Here is a 21088-nt window from a genome sequence, read left to right as displayed (position 1 = left end):
CTCAAGGTTATGAGTTCAAGACCCATATTGGGCACAGAGCTTACTTAACAAATAAATAAATTAATTAAATAAATAAATAAACAAACAAGCAAACAAACAAATATGGAATGCCTGGGTGGTTCAACAGGTTAAGTGTCTGGTTCTTGATTTCAGCTCAGGCCATGATCTCATGGTTCATGAGACTGAGCCCTCTCTTGGGCTCTGTGCTGAAAGTATGGAGCCTGCTTGGGAGTATCCTTTTCCCTCTCTGCCCCCACCTCAAAATAAATAAACATTTAAAAAACAAAACAAAACAAACTGCACAGAAATACACACACACAAATGAGTGCATGTAATACTAGTGAAATCTGAATGAGCTCTGTGGCTTGTACCAATGTCAGTTTCCTGGTCTGATGTTATCTATAGTTATACAACATGTTGCTATGGTGAAAATGAGTGAAAGGTACCTAGGCCCTCCGTGTGTGTGTGTGTGTGTGTGTGTGTGTGTGTGTGTGTATCTGTCATTTCCCATGAATCAATAATTATTTCAAAATTAAAAGTTTTTTAAAAAGTCAGGAGGTACCTGTAGACTCTAGCTGCAGGTGCTGCTGGACGGCAGAATAAGATACAGAAAAAGTAGCACCTGTACTCCCTAATGTGAGCCGGGTTAGCAAGTTAACTGTGAGGAGAAATCTTAAAATACAATATGGGACTGAGGCTGTTTTAGGCATGACACAAATGGCAATGATAAGAAAATAAGCAAACACCTTTGACCCTAGGCCTAAGAAAAGCTCTGCATTAACATATGGAAAGGTATATAGTTACAGTGAAGGGGGAAAAAGTGTTAGAGACAAAAATAGTATAATATACACATACGTACATCTCAGGTGACTTATACACTTTGCACTGGCATGGAAATAATAAGATATGGGACTTATACCCCACATCTGGTCACATTCCCTCCCATCCCCTGCTGCAGGAAGAGAGCTGTCCCCAGCTCTGCCCTGCTGTGCCCGTTCTTCAGCCCTCTGACCTCGAGTGCTGGTGTAGCCCAAGGAACTGCTGACTTCATACTGGTGCAGGTGGGGGTGCGGGATCATCAGGATGTTGGCACTCCTGCCCAGGGAGCTGTCATCAGAAGCCTGGCTCCGTACTTCCTCAGTGGGCAGTGTGCGGCTGGGCAGGGAAGGGCTGGATGAGACATCACAGGAGCTGGCGCTCTTTCGATTATGACTCTCCCGCTCTCGCACAGATCTGACAAGTGAGAAACAATGAGTTACCAACAAGCAAGTGATGGTGCCCCACCTAGAATTAAAGCACCAAAACCTGTCACCAGCCCAAGCTAATTGGGAAACCAATAACAAAAATCCCCACTGTGTTCTATGAGTGAGAAATAATGTAGGGGGTATTCCCCCTCGACCAGCTTGAGATATTGCATAAGAACTGACAGCTCTCAATTGGCCCAAGTCCTGGGGTCATAGCTGTAAAGGAGTCACTATTCCAGTCTAACCCTACTTGATCCCACCAATCAATCTCATATCACTGAAAATGGGGCAACTAGACAGGATATGATATGATCCAAGAGAAAGTACACAGCCACCTCAGGAGTCTTCTTGGACCAAAAATTGAGCCTAAATATAATCAGGCCTCTAGAGGTAATTGCTAGTTTACAGGAAATTCAGAGAAGAGAGGACAAGTTAAACATTATAACAAAACAATCAGCCAAATGAAAAAAGCAACATAATCTACAGTCACAGAAAAAACACATTCCAACCAAATGCTTTGTCTGCATCTTCTTTAGGTCCCAATTCAAATCAACCAACTGTAAAAACACATTTTTGAGACAATTGGGAAATTTGAATATAGACTAGCTGTTAGAAGATATTAAAGAATTAGTGTTAATTTTGGTACTTGGGATAATTTATTTTTTAATTCTTATTTGTTAAAGACATACACTATAACATTTACAGGTTAAAAAAGGGATTTGTTTTAGAATACTCCAACAAAATGTAAAATGTAGGGAAAGCAATGAAATGAGGCAGACAAGACACTGATCACTCTTCATTATACTACTCTATTTGAGTATGTTTGAACATTTCCTTAATAAAGGTTTTAAAAAGTTTATCCTTATTAAAACATAAAACTCCCTAAGGAGAAAACTTCTGGAAGTAGTAGGAGCAAGGATCAAAAAGGGAGAAGCCCAATAGGGAGGCAAAAATTCAGAATGTAAGAGTTAGCAACTACAGATAGGGCTCCTCCTCTGGTATCAGAGCTGTTCTGTTTCCGCCTGGAAGGATTTTGTCTTAAGTCAGAGCTTAAATGGAGCCTGAAAATAGATCCCCTGGGCTGACTGCATGTACATTATTGCAACAGTAAATATCTGGGCACCAATGTATGCTTAGTCCTGTGCAGGGAGACAGAGTACCAATTAAGACACAGGCGGCTCCCTCAGGAAACATAAGACCTAAGTTTCTGAAATACCATGTCTTGCCATCTTTGTTTAGAAAAAACAAAACCAAAGATCTTCGACTGTGAAAGCATTTTTATTTATTTTTTTTTTATTTTTGTGTGTGTGTGAAAGCATTTTTAAATACTCGGGAGGAAAGTGCTACCAAATCCCTAAGCAGATCTATGTATAAGAGAACTGTAGTTAATGGCACTAAAGGTTCTAAACATTTAGGAAATGTTTTATGTCTGAGCTCTAAATGTTTTCATCTTTTTAAAAAAATTTTTAATGTGTTTTTATTTCTGAGAGAGAGAGACAGAGACAGAGCATGAGTGGGCAGGGGCAGAGAGAGCGAGACACAGAATCCAAAGCAGTTCCAGGCTCCAAGCTGTCAGCACAGAGAACTCACAGACCGTGAGAGAGATCATGACCTGAGCAGAAGTCAGCCATTTAACCAACTGAGTCACCCAGGTGCCCCTAAATGTTTTCATCTTAAGATGGGACGAGATGAAAGGAGAGAAGACAATCATGTGGCTACTATAAGCTCAACTGCCAATGTGAAGAGATGGAATATTGGGGCGCCTGGGTGGCTCAGTTGGTTGGGCGTCCGACTTCAGCTCAGGTCACGATCTCACAGTTCGTGAGTTCGAGCCCTGTGTCAGGCTCTGGGCTGATGGCTCAGAGCCTGGAGCCTGCTTCCGATTCTGTGTCTCCCTCTCTCTCTGCCCCTCCCCCATTCATGCTCTGTCTCTGTCTCAAAAATAAATAAACATTAAGAAAAAAAAAAAGAGATGGAATATTCTTCCAATCACTGTGCTTAAATAAACGTGCATATTTAAGAAATTTGGAAAATGGACTCATGGCATTTAGTCCACTAGGGGTGTAAAAAAAAAGCCCTGGGATGGGACGCCTTTTTACATAAGACTCAGAAATGAATATATTGGTAAATCCAACTACAGCACAATTAAAAACTATCATATGACAAAAATAACATGGAACACACTTAAAAAGCAAGAATTAAAGACAGAAAAGTCTCTTGCCCACTGGGAATAAAATACTCCAAAGAAACTATGGGCCCTAGAATCTATCTATATATATACATTAATAGCAGCCCAGTAAGAAGATTCTAGAATTTGTGAATTGCTTCTCTTGATTAGAAGAACACTCTATTTGGGGACAACATTTCTTACAAATATAGCTAACAAAATGGGTGGGCCAGAGAACCTTGAAACAGAACCCTTAATGATCTACACGGTATAGTTTCCATTTGGCTAATTTTAATTTAAAACATTTTCCAGGTTGCTCTCATGAAGGTCCCTGCAGGCCCTAAGGTTTTCCCAAGCAATTTTCATATACACCCCAAAGTGAATCTGGCAAAAAACCTGCAGGTAGCGAGGCGCTGAGCCCGGGATGGGCCTGGCAGCCTGAACACTTGGGCGTCGTAGGCATCATAATCTACTTGGATGGGAAGGGCGTTCTCAGATTCTTTTGGAGTCCCAAGAGCTGAAATACACAAATCAAGTGAATGGTCATTAAAATACATTTCAACCAGATGCCTTCAGAGGGCTTTCATCAAAATCCACAAGACACAGGTGATCACCATCATGTCTCCCTGAAAAAAGTGGGATAATAACCCATTCATCAGGTTCTTGAAATTAAATGACTAACATGTCAAAGTGATATAGAAAAGAGTGTAGCACTAAATAAGGGGAAAGTTTGGGTAGTATTTCACTCTTCTGTGATCCCACTTTTAAAAAAGATCCTCTTAATATGTGGTACGGTTAGTACTTTAAAACTTTCTGCCTGATCCCTACAATTGACTGATGGAAAAGAAAAGGTTTGTCAGCATCTGTTTCACAGCTGACAGGACGAAAATATACAAGGCAGTTAAAGGACTTTCCGAGGGAAACTCAGGTCTCCCAACTTAGCTGTGAACTGCTTATGCGACCTCACATAATCTTGTTGCCATGGGTTAGCAGACTCTTTTTAAACGGGACAAAAGGAGGTCCCCAAAATACTCACATGTATCACGGCCATTTTTTGCTTTCTCAGAGGCAGGCTGTAAAATTAAATAGATAATTAATCACTTCCTCCTCTGCTAAAATAGAACTTATCACAAGGCACAGTATGTAGGTGGCTGCTCCCCTGGGTAGAGACCATGCCTTACCCCTCCCTGTAGCTGATGGGAAGGCAGGAGCAAACACCTGAGGCCTACCTACCGCAGTGTCAGGCCCTACCAGGCCCACCTCACACCTTGGTTGCCCTCAAAACTCTATCCTCACCGTATAGGTGAGGGCATTCAATTCTAGAAAGAAAAAGGGACTTCCTCAAAGTCACAAAACAGGTGGCAGAGCCAAAATCCAAGCCCAGTCCTTCCTGTTCTCAGTCAGTCCAGTGGTATGTGTATCCTACCTGCCCCCAAACCATTCATGCGCATGGCCCCCTTCACTACAGTGCTCTCACTGGTTTGCCTACACCTATAAGAGATCACCCAGTTTGCTGAAATGCTTTACAGAGGTAGAAAGAAAACACAAAGAGCTTTTTTTTTCCTCTTCCAAATAAGTCTTTTTCAGGACCCTTTAAACTTCTCTAACAATACTCACTCTTTCTTCTTTAAAATCATCATGTATAGAGAAGTTCCTCCATGTTCCACTTTGCCCAGAAGGGTTGAGATGAAGGCATAAAACCTCAGAGGGCAGGAGGTGGCCCTTTCTGGGAAGAGTCCCTTCTCCTAGCACCTCACTACTTGACAAAGCCCATTTTAGAAGGAGTCTTCATAGTCCTCGCAATTAATATTTTCCTTATTAGAAGAGTAACATTAACCCATTACCCCTCCCAAAAAAGGGAAAAAATGGCCCTGATACTACTAACATGACCACAATAGAGCAGCTTTCACAGTTTAACTCTGCTAGAAACAGGCAGATGGATGGGTGAGAGTACCTGGTATGCCACCTACATACCCAACAGTCTGTGTGTCTCTTCACCTTATATCAAAAACACGTTTTAAGGTTCTTAAAACTGGCACTTTTATTGACTGGCAATATATTACATGGAGTGTAGTTCATGGTTTAGTCATTTCCCTATTATTTTCAACTTCTAACTATTATAAATAAAGATCCTATTTGCATTCAATATCCTCAAATTATTTCCTTAAACCATATAGCCAAAAATGGAATTGTCTGGTCAAATGGCATGAACGTTTTCATTGTCCTTGATACACATGGCTGAACTGCTTTTTGTAAGTATTGTACACCAACCAGGTACTCAAGCACCAATATCACCACTTTTCCCAGGACTTGGTATAACTGTTTTGTTTTAAACCTTTCGATAAGCAGGGCCACCTGGCAGGTTCAGTCAGTGGAGCGTATGACTCTCAGTCTCGGGGTTCTAAGTTTGAACCCCACGTTGGGCATAGAGATTACTTAAAAATAAAATATTTAGGGGCACCTGGGTGGTTCAGTCAGTTAAGCATCTGACTTCGGCTCAAGTCACGATCTCACGGTTCATGAGTTCAAGCCCCCACATCAGGCTCTGTGCTGACAGCGCAGAACCTGGAGTCTGCTTTGGATTCTGTGTTTCTGTTTCTCTCTCTCTCTCTCAAATAAAGAAATATTAAAATAAAATAAAATCTTGATAAAATAAAATAAACCCATTTGGTAAACAAAAAGAATCTCCATTCTTGTTTGAATTTGCATTTCTTTACTGCCAAGATGTGATCTTTACATCATATTTCCCCTTTGCTGCAATGCGTGCCCATGTCTTTGTCCCCAAAGGTATCTGAGCAGTCCCAGTATCTGAATAAACCAATCACATCATGACAAAAATATTCATTATTAAAGAACTAAAAAGAGTTGTCATAGTTTTCCCAAAGATATTTCTTATACTCTGGAGGTTTGTCTTGTTGTTGATGTATTTAATGTGGAAAATCATAAAGTTCTAAGACAAATGTCTTGAACTCTACTCATGACCATGGGGAAGAAGGGCATATCCTGGGATCAAAATAACCATGTTGGTGTGTGACACTCCCTGAAGGCTCTACAGGTTGGTGACACCTACCTTCTTTCCTGCCAGTTTTATTCGTGGGGTGAAACTGTTACAAAAGAGCTGGCTTTTAGACGTATAGAAACTGTGAAAGAAAAAAGGTCATTAATTTAAGCCCCTTCCATTTTATATATTTTTTAATTTTTTTTAATATTTATTTATTTTTTGAGAGAGAGAGAGAGACAAAGCATGAACAGAGGGAGACACAGAATCCAAAGCAGGATCCAGGCTCTGATCTGTCAGCGTAGAGCCTGATCCGAGGCTCAAACTCATGAATGTGAGATCATGACCTGAGATGAAGTCAGACACTTAACCGACTGAGCCACGCAGGCACCCCATAAGTTCCTTGCATTTTAAACTTTAAATTGAAACCCCAGCCATGGATTAGTCCTCTCTTGACTGCCTATGTCTCAGGCTTCACTGATTCCTCCAATTCTAACTTGTTCTGTAATTACTACAAAATATTAAATATGGTTTTAATTATTGTTCTATTCTTTTTTCCCTTGTTAACTGTTTCACACTAGTCCTGATTCCTAACTGGATGAGAATCTCCTCCTCCTGGCAGAGATTACATCTATTTACACCATGATACTTTTGCATCTTGATACTTGGCACGATGCTGGGCCCAAGTGTGGTCTTTATCACTCTTGGGTTGAACAGCACTTGGTAAGCAAGAATAAGTCAGGCAAGAAAAGAAAAAAAATGGTCTTAAGAAAATATGGCACAAATCATCAAATTGTTATCTCTTTGAAAATCATATCTTTTTTTTTTTAAGTTTATTTATTTTTGACAGGGAGAGAGAGCATGAGCAGGGGAGGGCCAGAGAGAAGAGAGAGAGAGAACCCGAAGTAGGCTCCACACAGTCAGTGCAGAGCCTGACACGGGGCTCAAACTCACAAACCCCAAGATCATAACCTGAACCAAAACCAAGAGTGGGACACTTAGCTGACTGAACCACCCAGGTGCCCCTGAAAATCATATCTTAATGCAGTCACATCAGACACACAAGAAAATTGGGAAACCCAATCTTGCCCTGGGTCTAATGAGTAAACAGAGGCTAAATAGACTTTTCCATCTTAGGCATGTCTCTGTAGTCTCTTTTATCTATAATTAACTTATGGGAAAGATGTTTTGAACACTAACCAATCCCCATCTTCCATTATAACTCTGATCATAAGCAAAAAAAAAAAAAAAAAAAAAAAAAAGTTATCAATAGATAACCAGTGAACTGTAGGGCAATCCAGTAACTAACACATTATGCATTATGTGCATAACATAAGAATACCAACTGCGGGGTGCCTGGGTGGCTCAGTCAGTTAAGCATTCAACTTTGGCTCAGGTCATGATCTCACAGTTCGTGGGTTCCAGCCCCACTCTGGGCTCCGTGCTGTCAGTGGGGAGCTTGCTCGGGATTCTATCTCTCTCCCTCTCTCTCTGCCTCTCCCCCACTTGTGCTCTCTCTCTCTCTCACTCAAAATAAATAAATAAACTTTAAAAAAAGAAAGGAGGAGCGTTTGGGTGGCTCAGTTGGTTAAGCATCCAATTCTTGGTTTCAGCTCAGGTCATCATCTTACGTTTCATGAGTTCAAACCCTGTGTTGGGCTCTGTGCTGGTGGTGCGGAGTCTGCTTGGGATTCTCTTTCCCTCTCTCTCCGTCCCTCCCCTGCTCACTCTCTCTGTCTCTCTCAAATTGAATAAATTAAAAAAAAAAAAAAATACCAACTGCAATCAGACCTGGAGTCCAACTAGCCCCTGGGACTTGACTCCTCAGAGTGGTACCAAGGAAAGTACAAGTAGAGGATGCTGCTTGCTTTCCAGACATTAATTGCAAAAGATCTGAGTATTAAAGTGATATTAGCCAGAAGAATGGGTTTCTATTAGATGTATCTACATGAAATTGCTATGTTTGAAGGTCAAACCCAGTGTAAAAATCACAATTTCAAATGGTTTAAACCAACAGCTTCAGCTTTGCCATGAACTTGCTGCTCAACCTTTGGCAAGTCAAGTTACCCTCCTGGAACACCTATACAGTATGACTGGAGGGTCTCTATGATCTCTAAAACAGACTCCAAATGCCTATGGCATCCTCAAATGCCCGTTTTATAACTCTTATGTATCTGCTATTAATTTACTTTTTGGATCAATTTTCATGACTAGCCAATAATACTTGGGAGAATAACTTTTCACTGAAGATAATTTGATTATGCTTCAAGTAAGGTCTCTGGCCTTGTGGAATGATTTTGAAGAGGCTAGTGGACAGGATATGAACAATGGCCCTTCCAAGCAGCCATGCACCTCTGGCCACAAGCCCTCTTTGCTCCTGTCTATGAGTGGCTCAAGCAAACAAGATTCACAGTGAGATGTGAAAAGCAGGCCTCAGGCCATCCCAGCTCTCAGATTCTGAAGTCATACATGTGTGAATCATCGTCCATCTTAAATGGTATCAGAAAGCCAATTTGGGATGAAAAATACAGTGATAAATCAGGAAACCTTCAAGTTATTATTAATTAACATTTGAGGAAATTACAGTGTTTAAATTCATATACAATTTTGTGTGTGATAGCTACTCTCTCCCTTAATTATTTCCTAAACCAAACGTAAAACAATGAAATATGGTGTATAATTAAACAGCAGCTGTTTTCTTATGGGCAAAAGAATCTTAATGTATATTCAGGGGCACCTGGGTGTCTCAGTCGGGTAAGTGTACAACTCTTGGGTTTCGGCTCAGGTAATCGTGGGGTGAGCCCTGCATCTGGCTCTGTGCTGGCAGTGTGGAGCCTGCTTGGGATTCTTTCTCTCCTTCTCTCTCTCCTTCTCTCTCTGCCTCTCCCCCACTCACACACACTCTCTCTCCCAAAAATAAATAAACATTAAAAAAAATTTTTTTGGGGGGGGCGCCTGGGTGGCCCAGTCAGTTAAGCATCTGACTTTGGCTCAGGTCATGATCCCAGTTTGTGTGTTTGAGCCCTGCATCAGACTCTGTGTTGACAGTTCAGAGTCTGAAGCCTGCTTCGGATTCTGTGTCTCCTTCTCTCTCTGCCCCTCCCCAACTTGTGCTCTATGTCTCTCAAAAAATAAATGTAAAAAAAAAAAAATTAAAAAAAAAATATTTTTAAAGAATCTGAATACCTATTCAAAGATTACAAATCCAGGGGCACATGGGTGGTTCAGTTGGTCGAACACTGACTCTTGATTTCAGCTCATGTCACAATCCCAGGGTCATGGGAATGCACCCCATTTGAGGTGTTGTGCTGAGCATGGAGCCTGCTTAGGATTCTCTCTCTCCCTCTGCCTTCTCCCCATCTCATACTCTCACTCTCTCTCCCTCCCTCTCTGTCTCTTTCTCTCTCTCTCTCCCTCTCTCTCTATATATACATATATATATGCACAATAAGATTACAAATCCAAATCTAATGAGAGGGCTGATAAAAAGATACATCAGGGCATCTGGGGGACTTAGTAGGTTGAACATCTGCCTCTCGATTTTGGCTCAGGTCATGATCTCACGGTTCGTGGGATTGAGCCCCACATCCAGCTCTGTGCTGACAGTGTGGAGTCTGCTCGGGGTTATCTCTCTCCTTCTCTCTCTGCCCCTCCCTTGCTCATGCACACTTGCGCATATGCTCTCTCTCAGAACAAGTGGATAAACTTTAAAGAAAAAAAAAAAAGAAAATGCTTTAAAAAAAAGAAGATACATTGGTCTCTGAAATAAGTGAAAAAAAGTTCAAAATACTATTTTACTCAAACCAAATTTTTAAAATAACAGTAACAGCAGGGGCACCTGGGTGGCTCAGTCAGTTAAGCATCTGACTCTTGGTTTTGGCTCAGGTCATGATCTCATATTGTGGAACTAAGCCCTCCATTAGGCTCCGTGTTGAGCGTGGAGCCTAGCCTGCTTGGGATTTCTTTCTCTCCTTCTCTCTCTGCCCCTCCCCTGTACATGCTTACTTGCTCTCTCTCTCTCAAAATAACTAATAAAATAAACATTAAAAAAATAACAATGGGGTGCCTGGATGGCTCAGTCAGTTAAGCATCCGACTTCAGCTCAAGTCATGATCATACAGCTTGTGAGTTCGAGCCTCACATTGAGCAGCCTGGAGCCTGCTTTGGATTCTGTGTCCCCCACTCCCTCTTCCCTGCTCGTGCTGTCTCTCTCTCTCTCAAAAATAAATTTTATAAAATTAAAAAAAATTTTAATAAATAAATTAAAAAACAGTAACATTGGGGTGCCTGGGTGCCTCAGTCAGTCAAGTGTCCATCCGACTTTGGCTCAGGTCATGATTTTGCAATTTGTCAGTTTGAGCCCCACATCAGGTGCTGCACTGACCGTACAGAGCCTGCTTGGGATTCTCTCTCTTCTCTCTCTGTCCTCCCCTGCTCTCTCACACTCTCTCTCAAAATAAATAAACTTTAAAAAAAAAAGAACTTTTTACTATTGTATATTTGGTTGCAAGTAAGATCTTTACTTAAAAAAAGGGCCCTGTTGCTTAACGAAAAAAATTAGAAAGGAAAGAAGAAAACCACTGGTCTAAAGAAGTGACTGTCAATGGGGGCAGAGGGAATCTGCCACCCAGGAGGCATGTGGCAATGCAGCAGACATTTTAGTTTTTTGAATTTTTTGTTTTTAGTCTAAATTATTTCTCTCCTCAGTTTCCAACATTTTCAACTGAATTCTCCATAAACCTGCAAGCACTTAAAAAAATCATGAAACATTAAAAAATAGTCCAAGGCCTTTCATTTTTTGCAGACTTGAAGATATTCTAGTTCTCATAGTAAGTTTCTAGGAGGTATGAGCTCTACCTGCAGTATTTCAAAGAAATAATTTAACTTTCTCTAGGTTTTTGGTTTTGTTTTTTTTTTTGTTTTTTTTGTTTTTTTTTTTAAGTTTATTTATTTATTTTGAGAGTTGAGGGGAAGGGGCAGAGAGAGAGGGAGACAGAAAATTCCAAGCAGGCTCCATACTGCCAGCACTGATTCTGACGTGGGGCTCGAATTCACGAACTGTGAGATTATGACCTGAGCTGAAACCAAGAGTCCCAAGAGTCGGATGCTTCACCGATGGAGCCACCCAGGCGCCCCTCTCCAGGTTTTCTGATAGGAAAATTCACTTAGGCATGCCTCCTGCAGACATTCTGGTTGTCACACTGGGGTGGGTGCTCTTGGCATCTAGAGGGTGGAGGCCAAGGATGCTGCTCAACAGGCTACAATTCACTGGGCAGCCCCAACAAAAGAATGATCTGGCCCAAAATGTCAGTAGAGTCCAGGTGGAGAAACCCTGTTCTAAAGGAAGGACTGAAGGAGAGAGATCAGAAATAGACACACTATTAAGATTATCATCCAAAAAAGATGAGGACTGGGGGTACCTGGGTGGCTCAGTTGGTTAAGCCTCTGACTCTTGGTTTCAGGTCAGGTCATGATCTCACAGTTTCGTGGATTTGAGCCCCATGTCAGGTTCTGCACTGGCAACATGGAGCTTGCTTGGGATTCTCTCTCTTTCCCCCTCTCTCTGCCCTTCCCCTACTCAGGCTGTCTCTGTCTCTCTCAAAATAAATAAACTTTAAAAAAAAAAAATGAGGACTGGGATAAGGCAGTGGCTCTGACAGAGGCATGAGAGACACCATCCTTGAGCCCCAATCAGCAGAAACACTGAGGCCTTGTCCCATGTGAAGAAGAGACACAGGGATTTTTCTACAAACAGAGAATGCCAGGTACAATGCTGTCTGCTATCGTCTGTGGGAGTTGGAAATAGTAGGAGCTGGGGATAATAAAAATAAGTCCTTCAAAATTTGCTTTTATTTTCTTTCACTCTAGACTGTTCTTATGTTACTGCCACTGCTTTAAATGTACAGAGGCTCTAAGCAAATGTTAGAACTTTAGTTTCCACATTTTCTTGACAAAAGTTTTCATAGTAAGAACTTAACAGATGTGAAGAGAAAATGGCAAGGAAGTTATTCAACTGTGAATCAAGGTTACACCCACCTGTGGTTTATCCAGTGAGGAATATTATAGTCATCGCCCAGCCGAGAATCACGAGGTGCACTTCGATTATGTAGCTGGAAGGGAAAAAGCCAGTGCACAGATCAGCTAGAAAACAAGTAGGATGTGGAACTGCTCCAACTGTTCTGTTTTTAAGTATTCTCAAGATCACTCTAGGCCAGTACTAGAGACTGGCCTTTAGTAAGCAATCCAAAATTGTATTACCTTGAACAATGGGACAGCATGTAATGGTTGCTCCCCCATGCACACCAAGTCCACACCAATTCCTAAAAAAGAGAAGACAAAAAGAGTTTGGGGTGGGGGTGGGAAGAAGTAGAGATAAGTGTCCCAATCTATTAACAATATTATTTAACTAAACAAAACCGACTTCCCATCCTAAGATTTATAACCTCACAGGGCTGCCTACACAGCAAAGAAGAAAAGAGATGCATTTTGTTTGTTTCTTCTTTACCAGGTCTCATCACACCTGACATTATTCAGTGCTTGACAATTAGCCTTGGACTGCTTTGTAGATCATGATTTGTCAAAAGGACAACCCAGGCCTCTATTGCTAAAGTTTCATGACCAGAAAGGAAAAGGAATCTTGAAATTTCAGTAAGACAGCAAAACAATCCATACCATTTTAACAGAGCTTCTTAATTGACAATCCAGGATTTACACTCCACCCCCATCTTTTGGAAGCCCAAATTTAATGGAACCAGAATTACAAATTGGGAAAGCATGGCACACCACAGAGGGAGGACTAGATCATACAATCTGATGGTAGTCCCCAAGATGGGCTGATGACACACTGGTTCCTTGAAACGATCCCTCCGAAGAGCTCTCCAGTGTCAGATATGTTTGGAAAACTCTGAGTACCTGTTACACCCATTAGAGATAAACAAGATACACTAACAAATTAAAACCTACAATTAGGGAATCTGCCTAAACTGTTTATGACCCAACATTTCCTTAACCGATTTGACCACAGAACGCTTTTTGTCCCCTAACATTATTCACATCCCCAGGATCTCCGATGCACAGAGCCAGGGAAAGCTCAGAGCTCTAAGGTAAGTGAGGCTATAAACACTCAGAGACAGTGCAAACCAGGGAGCATTACCATTATCTATCATTCGCTGCTTGGTCAAGATCATGAGTAGACGGTCCACTTCAAACACACCCACCCCAGGTGTGATCACCACAGACATCTGCCCAGTTCGGTCAAAGTTGCGGTTGATGTAGTGCTTGTCAAACACTTGAAAGAAAGCAAAAGTTCTCCAATGCAGATGTTACAGCTTTTCAGAAACCAGCCACTTGCAAGCCTCTCTATGCCCTCAGACTATTTTGTCCATGTTTCTATTGCAGCAATTGCAGTTCTGACCTGAATTCTAGTTAGCCGTGTGCACATCTTCCTTTCCCCTTCTACATTAAGAACTGCTTGAACACAAGACTATGCCAATGTTGCCTTTGTTAACACCCCTCATTAATGCCTACTACTTGCCTCGTGTTGTCTTAAATGCTCAAATTTCATGACTTTAGTTTAAACAATCCATAAATGAGTCTGTACTGAAACTGACAAAAATATTAATTTTTTAAAAATTTTTTAATGTTTTATTTATTTTTGAGAGCAAGAAAGAGACAGAATGTGAGTGGGGAGGGGCAGAGAGAGGGAGACACAGAATCTGAAGCAGGCTCCAGGCTCTGAGCTGTCAGCACAGAGCCCGACGTGGGGCTCGAACCCACGAACTGTGAGATCATGACCTGAGCCAAAGTCTGACGCTTAACCGATGAGCAACCCAGGTGCCCCTACAAAAATATTAATTTAAGACAATATTCAAAAGAATGGACAAGAAACTTGGGGTGAATTTGTAAATTTGGCAAGTTAATTTTTATTTCTGTCCTGTACAATCCTTACTTTGGAAAACCAAACATATTCCAATATGAAAAAAGATTTATAAATAAAAGACTCCATGCTTGGGCTGACTGACATGTCATGATGACATCATGTCATGATCTCACAGTTCATGAGTTCAAGCCCCTCCTTGGGCTCCATGCTGACAGTGAAAAGCCTGTTTGGCATTCTCTCTCTCCCTCTCTCTCTCTCAAAATAAATAAACTTAAAAGAAGGGGAAGGGCACCTGTGTGGCTCAGTCTGTTAAGTGTCTGACTTTGACTCAGGTCATGATCTTATGGTTCGTGAATTCATGCTGACAGCTCAGAGCCTGAAGCCTGTTTCAGATTCTGTGCCTGTCTGTCTGTCTGTCTGTCTGTCTCTCTCTCTCTCTGCCCCTCCCTAGCTTGCACTCTCTCCTAAAAATAAATAAACATTAAAAAAAATTTTTTTAAATACAAAAATAAAAAGACCCATGCTTTAGAATTGCCAGCACAGGCAGGTTATACGTGTGAAGTGACCACACATCATTACTTCCACCACTGGCGAGTGTCAATAGATGCCTAACCAGAGCTGAGCCAATCAGACTCTCTGCTGGGAACATGGAATTCTGAACAGAGAGCAGAGAGCTGACAGCAGAGCTGGGAGCTGAACACTGCTCCAGGAATACCTGCTGCTGCAGTTCCTAGAGCCACTTTGGTCCCCACCTTCTTCAGCATAACATTCAAGCCTTTCCTGACGGCCCACCAGGTCTCTATATCCTAAGAGTAAATTTTTCTTTTTTGCGTAAACCAATTCAGTAGGTTTCTGTTGTTTGCAAACAAAGCATATCAGCTAACACATCCAGGGACAAGCATTTGGAAGAAGTCACACCACACTGTTAAGAAGGTTCCCTCTTAGAAGGGAAATGACAGTAGAGGAAGGAGGGAGATCTTCATTTTTACTTGATATACCTCTGATTATTTGAATTCTTAAAACATGGGTTCCTTTTGTAATTAAAAAAAAAAAAAAAAAAGATTTGAGGTGCCTGAGTGGCTCAGTCAGTTAAGTATCCAACTTCGGCTCAGGTCACGATCTCATAGTTCATGAGTTCGAGCCCTCCATCAGGCTTGTACTGACAGTGTGGAATCTGCTTGGGGTTCGTTCTCTCTCTCTCTCTCTCTCTCCCCACCCCTCCCCTACTTGCAGGTATTCTCTCTCTCTCTCAAAATAAACAAAAAAACATTAAAAAAAATTTTTTTTTAAATTACTTAGAAGCAATTGAGGGATAGCATAGAAAACAGTAAGAATACAGTCTGTAGTAAAACAGCCCAAGGAAGATTCCCTCCAGCTCTTTACTCTCAAGTTACCATGAGAAGCAGATGAGAATAGCAAGTTAATTCCCAGTGGAAGATCTAAGAGCTAAATGTTGGCCATTAAAACCATCCAATCAGAAGTTACTTCTTTCAGTTAATCTTTGGAATACATGGGTGGGGAGATCTTCAACTGGGTCTGGGTCTTTGGACATTAGTAAAAAGAAGTTCACAGCCATGTGGTAAACAAGATGCCAGATCACCACGGCTTGTGTCCTTACTCACCATTGAATGACAGATTGATGGCCTCTAGGTAGTTTCCTTGTGCTGAGGTAGAATTATCTCCTTGAGGAAAGCCCTCTGAAGCAAAAGACATAAGAGAAGGAAAAGTATCCCATGAAAGATGAACTCTTAAAGAACAAGTGGAAAGTGTCTGGCTCCATAGGTCCCCCTACCCTGTAGTAGGTATACTATTGAACTTACTGCATATGTAATGAACAATTAGACCCAACTGGAAATAGAAACCTGACCAGAAGCAGAAACTCTGTCCAGCACTGTGAAAGAAGCAAGCATGAACCTCTCATCTCCCAGCCTCCATCCTACACCTCCTTTCCCTGCTGCACTTTCTGTCATTATGAATGCAGTACCTGCCTGTTCCAGTCGCACCAACACTGGATACTGGATAAAGAGTTTTTTAATGGTCACAAGGAGTGATGTCCACTCTTCTCTCCTCTCATTCTGCACCACCACTCTGAAAGGAATATTGTCATAAAATAGACATTGAGCAGCTATTACATACATCAGGTCTCTCACAGAATTTCAAAAGAAAGGAGAAGATGAGATTTCCAGGGTTAAGGTAATTTATCACATAATAATAAGTATTAAAGCCAAGTGCATGTAACAAACATTAACAAAGACCTGTATTATCAATAGTTATATAGATTGAAAACAAAAAGTAAGAAAATATTTAAAAATTGCCTTGAAATCATATTAATGCCTAGTATTCAGCAGGAACATGAAATCTTCATACAATGAATTATAATTAGGTGGTATATAAGAAGCATAAAATAAAACATCTATATGTAGGTTTTACATATATATCTAATAAACAAATCTATGACAGGGAACTACATTAGTAGAAAGGGATAGGTGAGAATCTGTTTACTGTAGAGCTTATGAACCTTAAAAACCTTAAAAATACATGTGAATGTATTACAAAAAATAAAAATAAATGTGTGTGTATATATGTGTGTGTGTGTGTGTGTGTGTGTGTGTGTGTGTGTGTATACATACATACATATAGGTTTGCATGTGTGTGTATGCTAGGAATTTATCCTAAAGAAACATACAGGACCCACAATAGCCAACCCAATATTGAAGGAAAAGAACAAAGGTGGAAAACTAACACTATCCAACTTCAAGACTTAACTATAAAGCTACAAATAAAGCTAAAGATAGTGTGGCATTGGTGAAAGAGTAGATAAATAGATCAATGGAACAGAATAAAGGGCCCAGAAACAGAACCCCCAAAATATAATCAGATTTTTTTTTTAATGTTCATTTATTTTTGAGAGAGAGAGCTAGTGAGCACAAGCTGGGGACAGGTAGAGAGAGAGGGAGAAACAGAATCTGAAGCAGGTTCCAGGTTCTGAGATGTCAGCACAGAGTCTGATGCGGGGCTCAAACCCACGAACCATGAGATCATGACCTTAGCCAAAGTCAGATGTTTAACTGACTAAGCCACCCAGGCACCCCAACAGATCTTTGACAAAGAAGCAAAGACAACACAATGGAACAAAGACATTCTTTTCAACAAATGGTGCTGGAGCAACTGGACATCCACATGCAAAAAATAAGAAAAGAAAAAGATTCTAGATACAGACTATACACCCTTCATAAAATTAACTCAAAACAGATCATAGACCTAAATATAAAATGTAAAACTATAAAACTCCTAAAAGATAACATACTAGAAAACCCAGATGACACTAGTTGGGGTGATGACTTTTTTTTTTAAGTTTTATTTACTTGTTTTGAGAGAGAGAAAGTGAGAGAGAGTGTGCGGGTACTGGCAGGAAAGGGGCAAAGAGGGAGAGATAATCCCAAGCACACTCCACACTGTGAGCACAGAGCCTGACATGGGGCTCGACTTACCAACCATGAGATCATGAACCAAGTCAAAATCAAGTTGGACACTTAACCGACTGAGCCACCTAGACGCTCCTAGGGTGATGACTTTTTAGATTCAACACCAAAGCCACAATCCATGAAAGAGAAAAACTGATAAACTAGACCTTATTAAAATTAAATAACTTCTGCTCTGGGAAAGACAATGACAAGAGAATTAGAAGACAAGCCACAGACTAGAAGAAAATGTCAGCAAAAGACACATCTGATAAAGAACTATCATCCAAAAACACAAAGAATTCTTAAAACTCAACAATCAGAAATAAACAACCCAATTTAAAGATGGGCAGAATACCTGAACAGACACCTCACCAAAGAAGAAATACACATGGCAAATAAGCATATGAAAAGATGCTTCACATCATGTCATATGGGGAAATGCAAATTAAAACAGCAATAAGTGACCATTAGAATGGCCAAAATCTAGAACACTGACAATACCAAATGCTGGTAAGGATATGGAGCAATAGGAACTTTGAGTCACTGCTGGTGGGAATGTAAAATAATGGAGTTACTTTGGAAAACAGTTTGGTGGTTTCTTACAAAACTAAATATACTCCTATCATATGATCTAGCAATCATACTCCTTGGTATTTCCCCAAATGAGTTGAAAACTTAGGTGCACACAAAAACCTACACATGAGTATAGAAACTTTATAATTGCCAAAACTTGAAAGCAACCAAGATGCCCTTCAGTAAAGGAATGGGACAAACTGTGATACAACCAGACAATGGAATACTACTGAGTGCTAAAAAGAAATGAGCTATTAAGCCATGAATATTACTTAAATATATTACTAAGTGAAAAAAGCCAACATGAAAAGGTTACATACTATATGATTCCAACTCTAGGACTTTCTGGAAAAGGCAAAACTGTACAGACTCTAGAAAGATCAGTGGTTGCCAGGGGATGGGGGTTGGGGGGAAGGGATAACTGGAACACTAAGGATTTTTAGGGCAGTGAAAATACTCCATAATCATGGAGACATGTCATTATATATTTGTCCAAACCAACAGAATATACAACACCAAGAGTGAACCATAAGGTAAACTATGGACTCTCAGTGATTATGGTGTATCTGTGTAGGTTCATTAATTGTAACAAATGCACCACTCTGGTGAGGAATGTTGATAATAAGGGGAAGGGCATTATGTATGTGTGGGCACAAGAGGTGTATGGGATATCCCTGTAACTTCTCTCAATTTTGTTATCAACCTAAACAGCTCTAAAAAAAATAGTCAAATTAAAAAAAAAAGACAAGAAACATTCAAAATGCATAACTATATATGTATTTATATAGATACATAGATACACAGTGCTACATAGATCAATTTTAAAATTAGAAAAATATTAAATATCTAACAATAAGGAATTAAATTATGATAAAATTTTAGACTATGACAAACTATTATATAACTACCAAAAATTATATGATTCTCTGATAATTGTTTAATATGAGTAATGGGTATATGAAGGCTCATAATGCTATTCTCTCCACCACAATACATCTGATTTTATTAAAAATAAGAAGCCAGGGGCACCTGGGTGGCTCAGTCGGTTAAGTGTACGACTTCGGCTCAGGTCATGATCTCACAGTTTGTGGGTTCGAGCCCATGTCAGGCTCTGTGTTGACAGCTCAGAGCCTGGAGTCTGCTTCGGATTCTGTGTCTCCTTCTCTCTCTGCCCCTCCCCAACTTATGCTCTGTTTCTCTATGTCTCTCAAAAAATAAATAAATGTTAAAAAAATAAAATAAAATAAAAATAAGACAAGCCAGGGTCACCTGGGTGGCTCAGTCAGTTAAGCATCTGACTTCAGCTCAGGTCATGAGCTCACGGTTCATGAGTTTGGGCCCTGCGTCAGGCTCTGGGCTGACAGCTTAGAGCCTGGAGCCTGCTTCGAATTCTGTGTCTTCCTGTCTCTACCCCTCCCCTGCTCATGCTCAATGCTCAGTCTCTCTCTCTCTCTCTCTCTTTCTCTCTCTCTCTCAAAAAATAAACAGGGGCACCTGGGTGGCTCAGTCAGTTGAGCGACCAACTTCAGCTCAGGTCATGATTCCACGGTTTGTGAGTTAGAACCCCGTGTCGGGCTCTGTGCTGACAGCTCAGAGTCTGGAGCCTGCTTCTGATTATGTGTCTCCCTCTCTCTCTGCCCCTCCCCCACTCATGCTCTGTCTCTCTCTGTCTAAGAAAGAAATAAACATAAAAAAAATTTTTTAAATAAAATAAAAATAAAACATTAAAAAAATTAAAAATAAATAAGTAAAACAAGCCAAAGAAACCATCCGATTTTAAAATGGGCTAAACAGAAAAAGATCTGGAGAAATATATATCACAGTATTTATTTTTATTTTTATATTGTGAAGTTTATTTATTTATTTTGAGAGACAGAGAAAGTGAACTGGGGAGGGGCAAAGTAAGAGGAAGAGACAGAATCCCAAGCAGGCTCTGCACCGCCAGCACAGACCCTGATGCGGGGCTCGAACTCACATACCATGAGATCATAACCTGAGCTGAAACCAAGAGTTGGACACTAAACCAACTGAACCACCCAGGTGGTTCACACAGTATTAAAAGTACTTCCCTTTGGATTGCAAAATCAGACAGAGGGTAAGATAAAAAACAAAAAAAGATGAAAAAATTAGCTAAGAAGATGAATATATAACTCATAAAAGAGAAATACAAAGGCCAATAAGTATAGGAAAATATTCACTCTTGGTAATAAAAGAAATGACTATTAAGACTCAGTGAGATAACTTTTTTCCCACTCCAATTGGGAACGAGTCAGAAAAAGGAAGAAAATAGTATTCAGTATTGATAAAAAAAAGAGAAATAACATGGTTACTGGGAAAACAGGATTTTTCACTTCAATGTTTTTGGAGGGCAATTTGGCTATAAAAATGAAAAGTCTGAACAAAAACAAAGTATCTTTGACCCCATACCTCCATTTCTGGGAACTTATCTTAAGTGTATGCTGAAGGTTATGCCAAGTTATAAGGGTATAACTAAGGTCATCAGGTTATGCTAAGATTATAACTAAGGTTATGCTTACAGACTGTAAGATCATTCATTGGTAGAACTTTGACAATAGTGAAAAATTGAAAATCACCTCAATGTTCAATAATAGTTGGCAATCAAATGAAATGTCTACATAGCAATAAAAATGATGCTGTGGAAGTAGAATATTTGACATCAAATGGCATTTGTGATATAGTAGGTGGAAAATGCCAGTATTTTATTTTATTTTATTTTATTTTATTTTATTTTATTTTATTTTA

The 21088-nt window shown here is 40.3% G+C and overlaps 1 protein-coding gene across 10 annotated transcripts in view; it reads right to left on the bottom strand.

The window, feature by feature from the left end:
• Positions 1-21088, bottom strand: part of DEPDC5 (DEP domain containing 5, GATOR1 subcomplex subunit) — a 125647-nt gene that overhangs the window by 73776 nt on the left and 30783 nt on the right. For all 10 annotated transcript variants that reach the window (XM_049619070.1, XM_049619069.1, XM_049619071.1 and 7 more), the window contains 9 exons: positions 16273-16376; positions 15911-15985; positions 13563-13697; positions 12668-12729; positions 12446-12519; positions 6482-6551; positions 4448-4484; positions 3808-3928; positions 1013-1233 (listed from right to left, as the gene is read on the bottom strand). In XM_049619070.1, the coding sequence (XP_049475027.1) occupies positions 1013-1233; positions 3808-3928; positions 4448-4484; positions 6482-6551; positions 12446-12519; positions 12668-12729; positions 13563-13697; positions 15911-15985; positions 16273-16376 (899 nt within the window). The remainder of the gene's footprint in view (positions 1-1012; positions 1234-3807; positions 3929-4447; positions 4485-6481; positions 6552-12445; positions 12520-12667; positions 12730-13562; positions 13698-15910; positions 15986-16272; positions 16377-21088) is intronic.

This window comes from Panthera uncia, assembly GCF_023721935.1.
Source record: "Panthera uncia isolate 11264 chromosome D3 unlocalized genomic scaffold, Puncia_PCG_1.0 HiC_scaffold_8, whole genome shotgun sequence".
In the NCBI taxonomy this organism is placed as follows: domain Eukaryota; kingdom Metazoa; phylum Chordata; class Mammalia; order Carnivora; family Felidae; genus Panthera; species Panthera uncia.
Note: the sequence above shows the minus strand (reverse complement) of the source record. Positions and strands in the feature narration are given on the sequence as shown.